The sequence below is a fragment of the Penicillium argentinense genome (genome assembly GCF_028826775.1).
Source record: "Penicillium argentinense strain IBT 30761 chromosome Unknown utg000004l_segment0_segment0, whole genome shotgun sequence".
NCBI lineage: Eukaryota > Fungi > Ascomycota > Eurotiomycetes > Eurotiales > Aspergillaceae > Penicillium > Penicillium argentinense.
In genome coordinates, this window is record NW_026622663.1 from 3,246,680 (window position 1) to 3,265,864 (window position 19,185).

Here is a 19,185-nt window from a genome sequence, read left to right on the forward strand (position 1 = left end):
CGTCTCTTGAGCTTCGCGTTAATAGACAACATATTGGGTAGTTGCAGATTGGCCAACGGAGCTAGTCAAACAAGATAAGGTTCTAATATCTTCAAATTTAAGCTGCTTTGACCCGGCTTAACCAGTGAAGAAACACTTGTATGTATGGTTATGTCAGAGATATTTTTTTCGGTTGCCGTAAATACCTTGAACCTATCGCTTATTTACAATAATTTAAAGTTTGTGGCGTTCCCATACTGTCTATGGTGATTGGTGAAAAGTCTGATTCTAGAATTCTAGACATTCCTCTGCAACTCCACTAACACATTAGGAATGAACGGTGGTTGGGGGAACTGCCACGAGCTTGAATTTATTAGATTTTACGCCTCAAGCCTCTTCTAGGTAGCACGGGCTTTATGGCAGGTACCCAACTTCTACCTTTGACTTGTAATCGGTAGGCGAATCTAACAATAAGCTTTCACCCTGTCTCTGTCCACCCCAGGTTTCGGCTTAGTCATGCGTTTTGGTTCGTGGTACATTAAGTGCAAGCGCCTGGTTTGGCGAATAATTATTCTCGGGAGCTTTACCTACCTTATCGCCACCACGTGCTTTTCTCAAACCGGTGGTGCTGGTGTAGACTTTCTTTGTTACAAACCGACCGACATATAAGGCTGCTGATTTACCTTGCAGGCAGTTTCAAGAGTTAGATCAACCCCATGGCTTTGACCGACGAGCAACTCCGAGCTATCTCAATAGCAGAAAGAGTGGGAGGTAGCTCTTCTCTGCTGGGCTGTGCGTTTATTGTAACGACCTATTGTGCTTCTACCGCTTTTCGTAAGCCGGTCAACAGGCTAATCTTTTATGCGTCGTTTGGAAATGCTTTCTCCGCCGTTGCGTCACTGATGAGCGGGGATGGAGTTACAGAGGGCCGGAATTCTGCCTTATGTCAAGCACAAGCATTCTTCATCCAATAGTATGTTCCTAACCCTCTATGCCACGTTTGCAGACTCTAAATTTTGTGACTGTAGTTGGATGCCAACGGACTCATTATGGTCCTTTTGTATGGCTGCTAATATATATCTTGCTTTTTACCGGAAATACTCAGCAGAAAACCTCAAAAAGCTTGAAAAGTGGTACTTTCTTCTATGCTACGGGTTGCCACTGGTTGTCGCAACGGTTCTGAGCCTCGTAAAATCTACTGAAAGGGGAAGAGTCTATGGGCCAGCCTTGGTGAGTACTTCCGGCACGCCTTGCCATAACATAATAAAACTGACTCTCCGTTAGATATGGTGCTCAATTGCAGAACCGTGGCAATTTCTTCGCCTAGCGTGCTTCTATGGCCCAGTGTGGTAGGGGACAACAATACTATTTCGCGGCAGCGGATCTAATTTCATTTCATAGGGTGGTGAGTATCGCAACTTTTGCGATCTATGCCACAGCCGGCCTCCGCATTTATCGACAATTCAAGGCTTTACGAGTGGCTAAAGAGACTCAGCCTGTCAGCAGAGTAATTACTCGATCGGTCACTTCCAACATCACGACTACCGCGGCGAAAGCCTTGGCCTTTGAGCCAGCTACGCCATATTCAACCTGCATAGAGTCCCAGCAATCCCAAATTGGAAGCGGGTTTAGCATGCAGATCAACACGAACGACGCGATGTGGAGTTACTTTAGATACTCCTTCCTCTTCTTCATAGCCATGATAGTTACCTGGGTATGGATCTTTTCATAAAACATTTACCCAACGTATAAGGCACTCACAATCCATTACTGACGAGGCTCCCAGACACCATCATTTATCAATCGAATTTACGGTCTGGTCAATTCTGGAAAACCAAATTTCGGCTTGAATTTGGCTGGAGCGTTTGTCCTCTCTCTGCAGGGGTTTTGGAACGCCATTATTTACACATCCACTGCGCTCCCAATATTAAAGTCCCAGTGGGCTTCCAATGTTACATCCAAAACAGACTGGAGGCCATCTAGGGGATTCGTTGAGAGAGAGACTGCCGATATCACGCTCGAGGACGCAGGATTTGATGGGAGGTCTAATACAGGCAGCACACTATCTTTAGCGATCTGTTCACCAGTTCAGTAACAAAGCTATGCCTGTTCGAGGCTTACTGTATATGCAGGAGTCCCTATAGTTATCCACAAAGTATATATAGATGCTCATTTTCTAATATGTACTTACAGTCCTCCGGATTTCCCACGGGTGAGTAGGCCAACCATTCTGCCTGCAGGCGTGGTGATGTTGCAACTTTGGTAGCAGAAGGCTACATGCTACAAAATACCCAGCATGGAATTCCGAAACCAAGCAAAGGAGATGATAGGAAACACTAGGCGGTTTGACTAAGGCTGGAGGTTACTGTGTTGTTCTTTTGGCGGGTATAGTAATTCCAAGATCATTTTAACTTCCAACCACTAATCATCACGAGAAACAAACGAGGCGAGTTCTCAGGTATACGATAAAGGAAGGAAGAAAATACAACATGCACACTTGTGTCCAGGATAAGTGGCAACGGAAAGCTATCCGTGGTCCCATCACACCGTCGCATCAAGAACCATGATTACGCAACAAGCTTGTCTACAAGTCGAGTGAAAGTTACCATATTTGGGTTTGACCTACATCTCATTACAATTATTTGTCAACTCTGAGAGAGGTAAAATACTGTGGATTCTCCACTGCTCTTGGTTATTCAGCATCCACCCACATTGCAATAGTAATTGTATGGTAATTCGGGTCATTCTCGGAAGAACTGTGATGTAATACGCAGTTTATAGCCCCTGGATCATTTTCAACAGATCGGAACACACACAGACACACTCTCGTTAATCCATCTCATGCATCAATTGGCCGTCCCTCGATACTAGATGATACACGTATCCGACATCCTGACAGTTATGAGCCCGGTTAGCCGCGCCGCACACGTGTAACTGCGAGCGTACCACCCCTGGCAGCACTGCAGCAGCGATTCGCACGATCGGGATACCCCTGAACGCACGCATCACGCGAGAAATTGGAACCTCGCCCCGCGCTCAACGCAGCAATCCCGTACCCTTGAACCTAGTATCAACACAGTATCAGTATCATCGCGAGAGAAGACAGGATGGCCGATTCACAAAGAGAGGAGATGGCAACGATCCCACCCGATCAGAAACTACGGGCGGAATCGCAGTGGAGGATCTGGATAGGACATATCAGGTCAGCAGCCATATCTGAAGATGTGTGGAATTATCTCGACCTCGAGAAGTCGGACGAAGAAGTTGAACAGCTTCCAATCGCACATCGGGAACCTATGATGCCTGTGGACCATCGCGGTAGAGAGAAGGATATCATGGACCTCACTGATGATGAGTTAAGGAGATGGCAGTTGCAGATACAGCTGTATGAGCGGCAGGAAACAAAGCGACAGCGGCTTGTTAAGGCTATGGCGCGCATGAATAGCCTTATTACCCGTTCAGTAGCCACTGAGTTTCACTATCTTATTGTCGATGAGGAAACTCCAAGGAAGAAGCTATTGAAACTGGCAGAGACATTCAAGCCAAAGCCTGAGAATCGACGACAGGAGCTCCGACGTGCGTGGAGATTGATGATCAGGCAACCTGCGAGAGATGTTAGCATTGATCAGTGGCTCACACAGTGGGAAAGCTTATATGAGGAGGCAAAAGCTGCCAAGGTTCCTGACTGTATTGAGAAAGATGATGCTATTCGTGACTTCCTAGATGCTGTGCAGGGGCTAGATGACACCTTCTGCTCGGGATGGCGACGTGAGCTTCGTATGAACACGACTGCTACGTTTCATGAGGTTATTGCCGATTATCGTAGCCGCCGTGGAGATCTAGCACTCACTTCTGGAAAGAAGCAACCGAAGATGGCCTTCGCAACCCTGGATGGTCAGAAAGAGGCAAAGCCAACTGGGAAAACAGAGAAGACTTATCGAACGAAGTGCCCATGCGGATACCCTCGACACCACTACTCAGAGTGCTGGTATATTGATGAGACCCTGCGAAGTGACGACTGGAAGCCAAGAGAAGGAATTGCGAAGCGCTTAACTGATGCTATCAAGCAAATGAGTCCTCAGGATCAACAGAAGATCAAGCAGCTGATGGAGAAAAAGAAGGAAGCACCACCAGCGCAGGCTCAATTAGCAGTATCAGAAGAGAAGCTTAGCTTCTTCATTGCAGCTGCAGCATCAACTGGTCAGCATCAGGTGGCCGAACCGCTCAGAAATCGCTGGATTCTTGATTCAGGCACTACCCTGCATATCTGTAATGATCGTGGGCGTTTCAAAGTGTTCATCAAAGGGGAAAGCTCTGTTAAAACAGGTGATACTATGACTGCTACTACAGGGTATGGCACTGTGGACATGGTAGGCCAGGACCCTCAAACTGGCGAGCCTCAAGTGGTAGAGCTCACCAATGTTCATTATTCCCCGGGCTTCCATACCAATCTGATATCCTATTCAAAGATTGCGGATAAAGGATATTGGTGGAATCCTAGCAAGAAAGCCATTGTCAACCACAGCGACAGTCCAGTGTTACATGTGCGAAAGGAAAAGGGATTATACTTCATGGAATACTGCTCTTCTGATGCAGCCTTTGCCACCAAGCAGTCAGAAAAGCCACTCATTTCAGCAGCATCAGCCAGGCGCTGGCATCGTCGGCTAGGCCACGCATATAGCCAGAAGATTGAACTGTTGCCAGCGATGGTGGATGGAGTCAAAATTGATGGAAAGAGTGAAGACAACTCTCATGGTAACCCTGAACGATGTGAGGTCTGTCAGATCACCTCTGCGAAACGTCAGATATCAAGAAGACCACAGGGAGCCACATACGGGAAATTTGGGAGAATACACTTTGACCTTGTTCAAATTGACCCTGCCTATAATGGTGATCGCTGGTTATCCCATTTCTATGTGGATGGAATTCGATTCCATGCAGCATTCACTCACGAGAAGAAAAGTGGTTGTCAGCAAGCTGTGACACTCTTCTGTGCATATGTGAGGACCCAGTGGAACCTACCAATCCGAGCCTTTCGCTATGATAATGAGCGTTCAGCAGGTCGTACGGTAGAGCAATTCCTAGCAGAGGAAGGCTTTGTTGTTGAGCATAGCGTCGTTGGAACGCCAGAGCAAAATGGCTTCGCGGAGCGATCTGGGGGGGTGATAGTCACTATAGCACGCGCACTACTGCAGGATGCAGGTCTTCCGAAAGATCTGTGGCCAGAAGCAGTCAAAGCAGCTGTTTGGATAGTTAACAGATCGCCCACGAGGATGAGAGATGGAAAGTGGATTGTCCCATACCAGGAAGCACTTCATGTCCAGCAAGACCAACCACCACGAGTCAACCTTGCCAACCTCAGAATCTATGGATGCAGAGCGTATGTACGCAAGCAGGGCATCCCGAATGCAGCGAAGATGGAGCCTCGTGCAGAGATCGGTTATCTCGTTGGCTATGAAGCCTCAAATATCTGGAGAGTATGGTTTCCACAGAGAGGAGCTGTACGGGCAGTGCGAGATGTTGTCTTTGATGAGAACCAGTTCTTCAACCCACGAGAACTAGACAAACCACCAGTCAGCGATATAATTGAATCAATGCCTTGGATCACTGAACAGGATGAGGAAGAGGAGATACAACACCAGATAGTCCCTCTTTCCTCAAATGAAGCAGGAAGCAGAGAAAGCGCTGCTGAGAACATGCATGAACAAGCAGCAAGACATTCAGCAGGAAAAGCAACAAATTCGCAGCAGAAGGAGGGACGACAGATGGCTACACCTTCACCAACGCCATCAGCATCACAGCAACGGGCACCTTCGCTTCCACCAGGAACATTCCCTAGCTCACCGCCACGGGAGTCATATGACCATGCTGAGCAGCTTCAAAATGAGCTCACAGCTGCATCACCCGCACAGGAGACTCCCAGAGCACCTAGAGATATCGATGGTGACATTTCAGAACGAATCATTGTGAGAGGAACGAGAAAACGACGAACAAGAGAGGATGACAACTTTGTCAGCTTTCAAGCTATCTCTGAGAAGGAAGAGGATAGCGTACTCGCAGCCTTCGCTACTGGATTAAACAGCTCCCGCACACACGCGCAAGTGCATCAGGATGAGTTACCTCCAGAGCCAGGAAACTGGAAGGAGATGATGAACCATCCTTACCGAGAGGGGTTCCTGGCAGCTTGTGCTCTTGAAATTCAGACAATCAAGAGGAAAGGCACATATGAGGTCATACAACGACCAAATGACCACAGCATACAGATTCTACCACTCCGTTGGGTGTTCAACTATAAGGTTGATAGCAATGGCTATCTCAGCAAGCTCAAGGCCAGAATCTGCGTGCGAGGAGATCTCCAGAAACTTACCACAGAGGAGAAATACTCGGCAACCCTCGCTGCACGCACTGCACGAGCAGTCTTCTCATTAGTGGCTGCTTTTGACCTTGACACTTACCAGTATGATGCTGTCAATGCATTCCTTAATAGTTGGATTGATGAGGAGATCATCACTGAGATGCCAGAGGGTTTCAAGGAACAGAGGCAGTGCTGGAAACTCAAGCGAGCTCTCTATGGCTTACGAAAGTCTCCAAGGCTATGGCAACAAGAAGCTTCTAAGGTCCTGACTTCTTTTGGCTTACAAGTTGTACAGGAAGACCTCTGTCTCTTCTCCACAAACGGCATCATTGTTTTCTTCTATGTGGATGATATCATCATCGTCAACCATCCAGCCCAGCGCACACGCGCAACGGAACTGCGCCAGAAGCTTAATGAGCAGTGGGAACTACGTGACATGGGAGAAGCAGCGTGGTTTCTTGGAATCCGAGTTGTTCGAGATCGGCAGGAGAAAGCACTCTGGCTCTGTCAGGACTCTTATATCTCTTCTATGGCAAGCCGGTACCATCTCACAAATGGCCGCAAAGTTGACACCCCACTGCCCTCAGCACTGGCACTGAAGCCATATGAAGGAGAAGCAACTCGACAGCAGATCCATGAGTATCAGCAGAAAGTTGGATCAACGCAATATGCTACCACAATCACCAGACCAGATGCAGCAAAAGCAACCTCTGCGCTTGCACAATTCCTCACAAATCCAGGACCTGAGCACCTTGACGCCATCAACAGGGTCATTACCTATCTATATCACACGCGTTCTCTTGCTTTGACGTATCGCTCACGTCCACATGGAGACATTGAAGCAGTATCCTTCTTCAGCGATGCATCATTTGCGGATAACAGAGATAGGAAGAGCTCAGAAGGATATATCTGCAAGATGTTTGGTGGAGCAGTTGATTGGCGTGCCAGCAAGCAACGTACGGTTACCACTAGCACCACGGAAGCAGAGCTGCTAGCGATTTCGGAAGCCGCGAAGACCATGGAAATGTGGAAGCGCCTATTCTTATCCATCCGCTTTGATCCTGAACACCCTTTATCGATCAATTGCGATAACCAGCAAACGATTGGTATACTCACCAGGGAAATACCTCATTTACGTACGAAGCTTCGTCATGTCGACATACACCATCACTGGCTTCGACAGGAGGTTCAAACTGGCCGGATACATGTTGAATGGGTGGAAACAAAGGATATGGCCGCGGACGGCCTAACAAAGCAGCTCCCACGACAGAAACACACCGAGTTCCTGCAACAACTGGGAATGGAGGATATCCACACTTTGTTGGAATAACCTCAGCAATGAGAGCGGATGCTGGGGGGGTGTGTCAACTCTGAGAGAGGTAAAATACTGTGGATTCTCCACTGCTCTTGGTTATTCAGCATCCACCCACATTGCAATAGTAATTGTATGGTAATTCGGGTCATTCTCGGAAGAACTGTGATGTAATACGCAGTTTATAACGTAACCCACAAGCGAACCGCCCACATAAGCGAACCGCCCACCCATCTCAACCTATAATTTTGATTTGCATATAAAATAACCACAACGCCATTAAATTATTGATATCACTGCTTCGGACATCTATTTATCTTATGCCCTATCCCTCCACAACCACTGCATCTTGGTGGCGCCCGTTGTCGTGGTGTATTAGTCTCATTTGCGACCGGAGCTAGTTCTGGATGAACAGGATCCAGAGATTCAACGGCTTGGTTCGAACTGAATATTACGTCTCTTCCCTCCTGAATTGACATGCCTTCAGTACGGTCGATGCGTTTATTAGACCTCTTGCGTTTTTGTTTCCGAACCTCATTGGCAGCGCGCAAATCCCGGATTTCTTTCTCCAACATCGCTAGCCTTTGAAGCGTGACATGGAAGCCTTTAAGAGTCTGCTCTACCACATGCTTTGTAGGCGTTGGAGGGCTCACGGATCGATATTTGAGTAGAGCTTTGACTGAAGATTCTTGCCGATATAATTGTTTTGTGTTGAGTGGTGTTGTAGGGCTCCACTCACTTGATCGGCTTCCTGGTCGGCTTCCTGGGGGGGTTGGTGTTCGAAGCTGAATATTAAGCTTCGATATAACCCGATCGGGATCAAAGGGTATTAAACCAGCAGATTCGAATGCGCTCTGAATTATATCCGAGTGATATGAGATCTCGCGAGCGTGCGGGTAGGCGGCAAGGAAATCAAGCTTGTCAATATGGTTGATATTGCATCGAGCTTTTCGCTCAACCAAGCCACCATATGCGCGCTTTAGGTTCGCAAAACACCCGACATCTAGTGGTTGTAGCAAATGAGATGAATGCGCTGGCATGCAAATTGGTATAATATCATGTTCAGCGCAAAGTCGGTCGAATTGAGGTGTCAAATGGCTACCATGACCATCAAGGACTAGAAGACGATATTTACCCTTTGTACGGCTCGCCGTACTCGGAATAAAGAGATCTTTCAGCCAGCGAAGGCCAATAGCATCAGTTGTCCATCCATTATCACTGATTTCGATCCTCCAGTCCGGTCCTACCCCTTTATCTTCGTACCAAGCCTGGTGATGTGTCTTGGATTTGAAGATAAGACAAGGTGGTAATTTGAAGCCCGACGCACCAATACACTCGATAGATGTGACCCATTCACGATTTCCAGGTTGTTTAAGAGATCTCCGACCGTAGTATTCAGCACGGGTGACGACTTTTGCAGTAGCAATAAGACCCATTGCGAAGCCAGTCTCATCAAAGTTATATATATCGTCAGGTTGGATGCCGTTCTCATTAATCGTGCGTTGAACCAAGTCGAACCACTCTCGTATGACCTTTGGATCCTCGCATTTTGCTCGTTGGTAGTTGTACTTTCGAGAGAACCGAGATTTAAGATCATCATGGCGATTAACAAAGTTGTAGACCCAGTTGACGCCAACAGTCTGCGTACAGCGTTCGGCTAATAGAAGATTGGCCATTTCTGCCACCATAGCAGGCCGAGGAGCTGATCCACGTGAATCCATAGAGAGCACCCATTGTAGAAGTGATCTCTCCTCGTCTTCTGTCAATTTATGGTTGTTGGCGCGTGTTTCTGAGCGACTTTGTTGACCGTTGACGCGATCGCGTAGAGTGGACCAGGGGACGTCGAATTGGCGTGCTGCTTTGCGAATAGAGGTAATTTGACCATTTTGAATGGCATGCAGGGCTAATGAGATTCTGCCCTGCCTATCCTGCGAAAATCGGGCAGAACTAGATCGATTTGGTGGCATGGTGGATGGTTATAAAAGAGAGGTTATAGTACTCAGATCAAAATTGATGGGGTGGGCGGTTCGCTTGTGTGGGCGGTTCGCTTGTGGGTTACGTTAGCCCCTGGATCATTTTCAACAGATCGGAACACACACAGACACACTCTCGTTAATCCATCTCATGCATCAATTGGCCGTCCCTCGATACTAGATGATACACGTATCCGACATCCTGACATTATTAGATCGCTCAAGTCTGTTGGTAAATCTGGTAATATTAATTACTGTGTAAATCATGTAATCTGTCTAAGGTAATTTATTATTCCTACATGGCACTCGGCGTTATTCCAAAAGATTATGGGAAACCTGTTTTTCGAAGAGCAGGCTAGAATTATGGTCTCAAGTGCACGGTAAGACACATACGCAGTTCGTGGAAGATACTTTGGAACTAATATTCCAATAGCGCGTTCCCTCTCCCCACCCTAACCCATATGGGCGACCCAAAAGACTTGTAAGTACGGAAATGTGGAAAGTGGGGAGCTTCGTATTAGGAAAAGTCAAATCCTTTCACTCAGAGTGCTCACGTGCGAACTAATACGAAGTTGGAGAACCCAACAACAATACCACAGTGGTTTGCGTACAGCTTAGATCTAGGTAGCAGACGCTTGGCCGTTTAGAGTGATGCGAAAGTGTCTTTTCTGGCCAAATAGAGTTCCTATGCAAAGTAAGGGTCGCCTATTTTACCCCATGCATTGTTTGACCCCGCTTTGGGAACTAACTAACGTAACTCACAAGCGAGCTGCGCAGCCCCCACTCAACGCGACCGCGTTTTAACAACCCACCAAGTTCAACACCCTACCATGCCACCAGTTCGTTCCCAAAAACGTCAAAAAGGAGATGAACAAGAAGGTAGGATGTTAATAGTCTTACAGGCTATTCAAAATGACGAAATTCTATCTATACGTGAAGCAGCGCATCGGTTTAATATACCTGAGTCGACGCTACGATCGCGTCGAAAGGGCATTCAATTTCGCCACGGTACACGCCCCAATAGCCATAAATTAAGCGAATTGGAAGAGGAATCGCTTGTTAAATAGATACTCTCAATGGACGAACGTGGTATGGCCCCTGGGTATACCATGGTGCGAGAAATGGCCAATATACTACTTGCGAAACGTGAAATGAATACACCACCAGTATTGGTCGGCATGAACTGGGTCTATAACTTTATAGGTAGCCAGGGTACTCTAAAAACACATTTTTCACGTCGATATGCCTATCAGCGTGCAAAATGCGAAAAATCCAAAGCTTGTGAGGCAGTGGTTCGATTACTACAATCTTACTATTGCGGAGTATAGTATTCACGACGATGATATTTGGAATTTTGATGAGACTGGCTTCTCAATGGGGCTCACAAGCACTTCAAAAGTTATCACCAGAAAGGAGTATTATTCAAAACGAAAACTCCTGATGCCAGGTAACCGAGAGTGGGTAACCGCTATTGAATACATCAATCCATTCGATGTTCTTCCTCCGACTATCATCTTCAAAGCCAAGAACTTAAACTTAGGTTGGGCTACTACTGTTCCTGGAGATTGGCGCTTCGAAGCTAGTGATAATGGCTGGACTACCGATCAAATTGGGCTATCTTGGCTTCAAGAGCACTTCATTCCGGCTTCAAATAAAAGGCTACATGGTGTATGGCGGATGCTTGTAATGGATGGCTATGGAAGTCATTTAACACCTGTTGGTATCACCAGCTAGGTACTGTGTACACAGTTAAATGGACAGTGTGTATGCTCCAAAGCAAAAGTCAATTGATTCCTGTTGATAGATGTTTATGTGTGTAGATCTAGTTGGTAACACCCCTAGATCCCACACGCCGGCCCTCGGCGGTCACAACACCGAGGCCACAGCCCAGCGCAAGAATGCGTACACCAAGCAAGGGATGTTATCCATCGGTCGCTAGCAGTGGGTCACAGCCAGTTTGTTCTGACAGGAGAATATATCCCGACAGAACCATTTATTAGTCGCGCTCCTCGTTGATCGCTGGTGCTGGTTCGGATATTCGTATTCACTCTGAGAAGGATGGCTAGGGCTGGCAGATATGATAGCCGTGAAAGCATTTGCAAAATACCTATAGAGCACAGGCAAGTTTGCACACAGGATCCCACGCAGTGGCTCGAATGCAGAGAGTACCCCTAAAGGAACTCCAGCCCCTATCAGGGGATTAGTAAAAGCTGAGAATTAGAAACAAGCGTGGTACAAACAGGTGAAATCTGGAGATCCCTGGGGAACCACGACAGACAGCCTAGCCGCACTAATAGCACAAGTCCTATAAGGTAAGAAGCAGACATTAGCAAGCAGAATCAACAGGGAGAACCGTCAAGAAGCTGGGAGGTCGGAAAGACCTACGCCAAGCCAACACCGAATAAATAGCAAGCTTAGACCAATTTTGCGGTCGCGGAGATCTGCAACTTGAAGATGACAGGCAGCGGAAGGATGAAAATCCAGATATCAGCCACAATATTTACGATGTTGGTAAAGTAGCTAAGCCCAACCAGGTTGTTACATTTTTCCATTCACGCTAGCGTCCCAGAAAGCTTGGATAGGGCGGCATTCCAGACCAAGCGAGATTTCCATAGCGCAGAACCAAAGCCATTTAAAGACAGCCGTGAAGATGACGGTCAAACGGAAGCTGGGTGTAATGAATATTCGATAGTATAGTGAGAGGACCGAGAGCTTCGTGCCAACGATGGCCGCATTGTAGAAATGGCTAAAGACGTAGTCACCCTGATCATCCATTTCATATTAATTAAGCTGTAATTTTCGCTCATATAATCGCTGCATACCATCATGAATATCTTTAAATGTTGCTTTGGGACCGCCTCAATATGCCTTCCAAATCCGTAAGGAGGTCCTACGTAAGCTCGTCAGCATCATGTTCTGGCAGGGATGATCGGCAAGGCGATTTAACCATAAACGAGACCGCTGATGCACACAGCAATTCCCATAGCCTAGTACGCAGAGTCAAAATTTGTACCGATCCACAATGAGCAAGTCATGGCAAGCAGGAGGGTCTCACTGTTGCCCAAACTATGAGATAGTCGTCGAAAGCCCAGCGGTCCTTCGACGACGGTCTAATCTTGACATAGATTCGCAGCCCAGTAGTCAACAGCTCGAGTGGGATGGGAGTGATATATCCGGCGAGCACTTCAGATACTCGGGACTGCGCCAAAAAGGCTGCGTCGTGGGCGGTGGAAGAAGTCATCTTCGGTTTTGAAGAGAAAGGGGTAATTTAGTGTCAACAGAATTTGACACGGAAAGACTTATTCTTGAGGATTCTCAATGGGTCTCAAATAACGATGTTCTGCCAAATATCACATAGATCAAGGGGTAAATCTGGAGTTAAAAAACAGAATTACCTCAGCGAGTGAAGAATGATGCCCCTCCTGAGTCCTGGAGTCATATTGACAGACGGGACGAAGGCCAGAGTGGCGAGATACCTTTCTGGAAAGCATACACCATAGAGAGTACAAAATTATTAAGTTCAAGATTCCGAGCTAGCGTCAATCTTCATTGGACAGTAGGTGGTTCCAAGGAATACCGCATTAACTGTTCAACCCGTCGCGGTTCCAAATACCCAAACTCTAACTCCGGAAGTAAAAGCCCAAAATGTAATTTTGGATTTGGTGTTTCATTGGTGTAAAATATATTCATTACGGGAGATAATTCCGCAACATTCATCCGACCAGACTCGGTCACAAGTTATCTTGAGCCCAACAAAAACGTTTAGCAGCACGTTCGTGCTTTTGATAGGGCCGTTGCAGGACTCGCCCCTTTCTAAGACCTTCGATAGCCATGAGTCTTCGAATAGAGTCTTTTGCGACTTCATGGTAAACTTACGCGAGAAGATTGCCGTAATGGCCTCAAAGGATTCGACTGCGAACGGCTTTCGCTAAGCTTTTTTGGAAAAGCCCGAGCGAGGAAGCGGAGCATTTTAATCTCGGTTATTGGCTTTTTGAAAGGTATATTTGATTGTTAGGACCAGGGATATTCTTCAAGGATATGCTTAGATGAGTCGAGATCTGTACTAGGGGGGTATGACAGCGAAAAAGGAATACCTGGTAAGTGAACCTACCCATCGGGTAACACACCCAACAACGATGCAGTGTCTAAAATCTGGGTTCCCCCCTTCTTTTCTCCCGCGCCAAGAATTTTCTGCCAGTAATATTTTATTCCTGACTACACACAAAGTCACAGGTACTTGGTATAAGAGTCCAATTCCTGGTTGCGGCCGCATGGAGGGCGTACAGGTAATTTGGCTGGGTGAACAGGGCATTTTGGCCTAAAAATAGGAAACGGCAGTGGTGATTTTGGCGTGGAGCGGACGACGCCGTAGTGATCGTAGTATGGGCGGGGCTAGGCGGTGTGCAGTTCTGATACTGTACTACTCAAGACGGCTCTCATACAAGCCCTCCCACCAAGCCACTCCCACGTGGCTTGGTGGGTACGATACAGCCTGCGACCTCTCACTCTCCTTTCTTACTTTCTTCCTGACTTACCTCCAGATGTCGAGAGTTAACAATAATGAGAGTTTCAGAGCCCTTACTACTCACGACAGCCTCTGCCATCTTGGCAGGCCTGGCCAACGCAGGTCCCACTGTTGATCTGGGTTATGCGACCTATGAAGGGTACTATGACTCAACCTACGAGCTGAATGTCTGGAAAAGGTAGGTCGAGTTCCATGTCTGTCGCGGGCTTCATAGCACGGTGAAATGCTAATATTACACAGCATCCGATATGCCGCCCCTCCAATAGGAAACCTGCGCTGGCAGGCGCCTGCCCCTCCAGTACAGAACAACACTCATATCACGCAAGCGGTGCAGCAGCCGCCGATGTGCCCGCAATCGGGAGCTGCCAAGACACCAGCCGTCTATGGATTCAATTCCGGCGCCGGAGATGAAGACTGCCTGTTCTTGAACCTCTATGCCCCGCCTGGTGCCCAGGACTTGCCTGTCTTCTTATGGATTCGTATGGTTCACGCCATCCTATAGAGCTTTTTGTGACATTTGCTGACCATTTTTGGTAAAGATGGTGGCGGCTATGGGCTCTTTGGTGCTGTATATGACCCAAGCCCGATGATGAATGCCAATAACAATGGATTTATCACCGTAGAAATTCAGTACCGACTGGGCGCCTTCGGCTTCCTTTCCTCCGATGACGTCCACACTTATGGTGAGACAAACGCCGGCCTCTTGGACCAACGCTTTGCTATGGAGTGGGTGCAGAATCATATTCAAAAGTTCGGTGGCGACCCCTCGCGGGTCACTATCGGTGGAGAGTCTTCGGGCGCAGGTTCAGTTATGCTACACTCGCTAGCTTACGGCGGGCGGGAGGATCGTCTCTTCACTAATGTAAGTTGCGCCGCAATTTGCCTTTGGGAGAAGGTATGATCTAATTGGATTTTCATCGCGTCCTAGATCATCGGCGCCAGTGCGTGGTCGCCCCCAGCGTACAAGTACAACGACTCTATCCCCACGCAGTACTACAATGACTTTGCGGAACTAGCCGGTTGTAGCAGTGACATGGTTGGCGATACCGCAAGGAAATACCAGACTGTCTTTGACTGTTTGGTTAATGCCGACACCATGGTGTTGCAGAATGCTAGTGGCATTGTCTCAACCTCTGGATTGTTCGGTACCTTCGCTTTCTTGCCCGTTGTTGACGGGGATTTCATTCAGTACCGACCAGCTGAGCAATTATCATCGGGCCGAGTCAGCGGTAAACGCATTCTGATTGGAGTACGTAGGAACTTCCCCTGATTACGTCGATTCAGTTTTGCTGATCGATAAATAGAACAATGCCAACGATGGAGTCCCCCTGAGCAACCCGAATGTGATTGGCAGAGCTGCGTTTGTGGACTATGTCAAGACTACATATCCGCGTTTGACCGCGGATGATGTCTCGGAACTTATAGAGATCTATAAGTACCAAGACTCCCAGCCTACTTCCTCAAATCCACGTTTCGACACACTGGGCAGCACTAAGCCGACCGCACTAAACGAGTCGGAGATGGCTACTGGTCTTCAACAGACAGTTTTCGACATCTACGCCGAAACCAAATTCGATTGCCCAGCTCAATGGCTTGCAGAGGCTTTCAGCAAGGACTCTCGCCAAAGTTGGAAGTATCAGTTCTCTGTAACCCCAGCGTACCACGGCGCTGACCTGAGCGCCTACTTTTCTACTAATTCTTCGCTGCCCGCTGATTTCGTTCGTGCCTTCCAGAAAATCTGGGGTAATTTTATTATCAACGATACCCCAGTTATTTCTGTCAACGACGCAACCGGCGGCAAGCTCAATTCGACGGTGCCAGCGGCCAGGAATGGACTGATTGACTGGCCTAATTTCACCCCCAACCATCCTTGGCAGATGGACCTGAATGCCACTGGAGGCACACTTGCCACCGTCTACGTCACCCCCAACCTTACCTTTTATGAACGTCTTGGTCCTGGCATAGTCAATGTCTTCCGCTTGGCTAATGCTTACACTTGGGAGGGTGGCCGTGGCCGTCGCTGCGATTTCTGGCTGAAGGTCTCCCCCGAGTCCCCCAGTGAGACCAAATGTACACATCATTTCTGTGTATAGTATATGCTGTCCTAGCTGAATCTATCTTGGCTCTCGAATCTGCAGGTCCCCGTATGCTCTGAAATAAAGAAACAGATGGCAAAACGTTTACCAAAATTACCAAAGATCACTATCCAAATTCACAAGCAGGCTTCCGCGCTTAAAAATATTCCTCAAACACCAGTCTAGTAGCCCACGAAGCCCAACCAAAACCCTGCTCCCAAATCATTATAGGTCTCTCGCTTCCTTCGCATAGCACAGCACTACTCGGGATAGATCTTAGCGAACCACGCGCTGCGAACGAGAATGGGTGGTAGAGGCTAATAATCTCGCCAGATACCACACGAGAGCGGTTTAAACGCCCAGAAGGTCATGACTATGCCTCCACCCACCCGCACCGCTTGCGCTATATTCCGGGGAAGCAGATCGCATTACAGTAGCCGACTTTACAGCGCAGAACTATGCAATCCTCATGAATTTCCTGGCCAAATCTGCCAAAAAAGGGCTATAAAGCTTGGAGGCTGACCCCCGGGGCAATCAAGAGAGCTTTATTGATGAAGCTTGCTGATGTAATCGAGTGAGATGCCGAGGAGCTCGCATCTTTGGAGACAATTGATGCAGGTGTCTTATACGTCGAATCGATTGGGATGAACATTCCGCGACCTCCAGTACTTTGCGGGATGGGCGGATAAGATCGACGGGAAAAGTCTGGCAATCGAAGGTGGCATTGCGTATACTCATCGAGAGCCCCTAGGTATTTGCTGTGCAATTGTGCCTTGGAATGCGCCGCTGTAAGTTCGTACGTACGACCTGACTATATGAAATGCAGCCGATTTACAATTTAGCAGGATGATCACGATCTGGAAGCTTGCACCAGCACTTGCGACGGGCAATGCGCTGATTATCAAAACACCGGAGTTGTCACCATTGTACGGTCAAAAGCCAGCCATGCTTGTGAAAGAAGCTGGTTTCCCTGTTGGTGTAGTAAATATCATTGCGGGCGATAGTATCATCGCTGGCAAGTGTCTTTCCGAGCATATGGAAATGAAAAGGGTTGCATACACTGGTAGCTCTAAGACAGGAAGAAAAGTCCTCCAAGCCGCTGCCATGACCAATCTCAAAAAGGTCACGCTGGAACTGGGAGGGAAAGTGCCATCGATCGTGTTCGATGACGCCGATTTTGATAATGCACTCTTCTGGACCCGGATCGGTATCATAGCAAACCATGGGAAAGTCTGCGCTGCTGGTTCGCGGATCTATGTACAAGATACCATCTACGAGAAGTTTATCGAAGCTTACACGAAGGCTGCGGCTGAAGCCCTCAATCACCGGGAGCGATCCCTCCCCCCAAACAAAGGCAAAGGGCCCTATCATAAGTCATGTGTAGCACGAGAAGACTCTGGGATATATTGAGCGGGGAAAGAGATCAGGGGCACGTTCATTGTTTGGCGGTGATCGTGTTGTGACTTGCGGTGGATCCTACCCCATCGTCTTGGATTCGAATGAGTATCAAAATTTTATGTGGGCTCCTGGTAGACTTGACGCATTGGGAAATCTTCTAATGACGGGAGCTACCAGAAACCACTTTGAACCAGCAGTTGCAAAGTTCAGGGAGAAGGTTCCTTGTCCCAAATGGCAGAAGCTTTTGGTTTTTTTCTACGGATGCATTTGAATAGCTAGGTATTCGAATCCCAACGAATGGAGTGAGTCCGGGCTGTGGATGTGGACTTGATTCTTTGGATCTAGTGAGCCCTAAGGTGCTACAGCTCTGTTCAGGCTGTAGTCTAGGAAGATGCTACCTGAAGACGAACATTGTGAAGTCTCCCATAGAGGATGTCCACCATCATCGATCAAGACCAGAAATTCGATTGGGCTCCTAGTCTCGCTTGGCTCTTTGATCCGGAGTGTGCATTGATTTCCAGTGAGCTTCTCCAGTTCCTAGCTCAACCCTCGCAGCAACTGCACACAATTTGCATACATGCCTACCCGCACTAGAACTCTCTTTACCACACAGCAGTTTACACTTTGATTAGCAAACACGTCTCTGCTATATTGTATAGCCTCCGTTCCATTTTCAAAACCTAATCTTCTATACTACGTGGCCTCCGTCCTGGACCCGCGGATCAAATTGTCTTTGATTGGATCGCAGGTGAACGCGCGAGATGCGGGGATGATCATCTCTCAAGTGCGGGAGTTCTTGAAAAAGGAGTATCCGCACGAGCCGTCAATGTCATGTGTAGTGGACCGCCCGCCGGGTATGTGTCCGAGACTATGTGGAGGACGCTGCGAAAAGTACAGCCATCACAGCGGACGCTTCTTTCAGACATTGATAGATATCTAGACGCGCCGCCAGTGAGTTGGTCCCACCATATGATTGACGATGCAGACGAGGAATGGGTACTCATGTGGTGGAAGGCGATTGTATTTAATTTCCCACTCATGGAAAAGGCAGCTCAGGATTACTTGCCAATTCCCTCAGCAGAGGTAGGGATTGAACGTGAATTCAGCAATGCCAGAGATGTATTGGGGGCTCAGGATACACTGTCTAAATGCAGAGACTTTGCGATGGCTTATGCTATTAAAGGGACAGTATCAAAAATAGCGTTAAGGCTAGAAATTGTGGTAATATTCAAATTCAAGGGGACTTAGTATCTCAGAAGTGATAAATTGTGTGTAATGGAGTCTAAGCCCATGGATTATTATTGTTGTATTGAGATGTAACAACATGAACGGTAATGTTGTTGAGTATCACGGTGGCTGAACCTTATGGCAGGGATTGGGAACAGGTATATATGAGGCATCTGGCCCCCGTAATAGATCACTCCTTAAGTCAATCAATAAGATTCAATCAGACAATCACATATCTCAACATTCGCAATTATTCATGAATATTCATGAATAATCATATTCCTTTCGGAGCCCTAAGTATGGTATAGTTCACCCAGCCATTTTAGGAGTGTGTATATGTA

At 47.6% G+C, this 19,185-nt stretch overlaps 4 protein-coding genes across 4 annotated transcripts; 3 read left to right on the top strand and 1 right to left on the bottom strand.

The window, feature by feature from the left end:
* Positions 1-695: 695 nt before the first annotated feature.
* Positions 696-2,074, top strand: N7532_004140 (uncharacterized protein; the record flags this gene model as incomplete). The annotated part of the gene is made up of 5 exons (XM_056616634.1): positions 696-952; positions 1,008-1,209; positions 1,264-1,328; positions 1,381-1,693; positions 1,766-2,074. The coding sequence occupies 5 exons, from the start codon at positions 696-698 to the stop codon at positions 2,072-2,074; spliced, it is 1,146 nt and encodes a 381-aa protein (XP_056476991.1).
* A 10,083-nt stretch (positions 2,075-12,157) lies between these two features.
* Positions 12,158-12,860, bottom strand: N7532_004141 (uncharacterized protein; the record flags this gene model as incomplete). The annotated part of the gene is made up of 4 exons (XM_056616635.1): positions 12,158-12,382; positions 12,442-12,509; positions 12,567-12,606; positions 12,675-12,860. The coding sequence occupies 4 exons, from the start codon at positions 12,858-12,860 to the stop codon at positions 12,158-12,160; spliced, it is 519 nt and encodes a 172-aa protein (XP_056476992.1).
* Positions 12,861-14,179: 1,319 nt separating this feature from the next.
* N7532_004142 (putative carboxylesterase) lies at positions 14,180-16,237 on the top strand (the record flags this gene model as incomplete). Its single annotated transcript, XM_056616636.1, has 5 exons — positions 14,180-14,322; positions 14,385-14,623; positions 14,684-15,006; positions 15,073-15,393; positions 15,449-16,237. 5 exons carry the CDS (start codon positions 14,180-14,182, stop codon positions 16,235-16,237), a joined length of 1,815 nt encoding a protein of 604 aa, XP_056476993.1.
* Positions 16,238-17,065: 828 nt separating this feature from the next.
* On the top strand, positions 17,066-17,629 carry N7532_004143 (uncharacterized protein; the record flags this gene model as incomplete). The annotated part of the gene is made up of 1 exon (XM_056616637.1): positions 17,066-17,629. One exon carries the CDS (start codon positions 17,066-17,068, stop codon positions 17,627-17,629), a length of 564 nt encoding a protein of 187 aa, XP_056476994.1.
* Between the last annotated feature and the right edge of the window lie 1,556 nt (positions 17,630-19,185).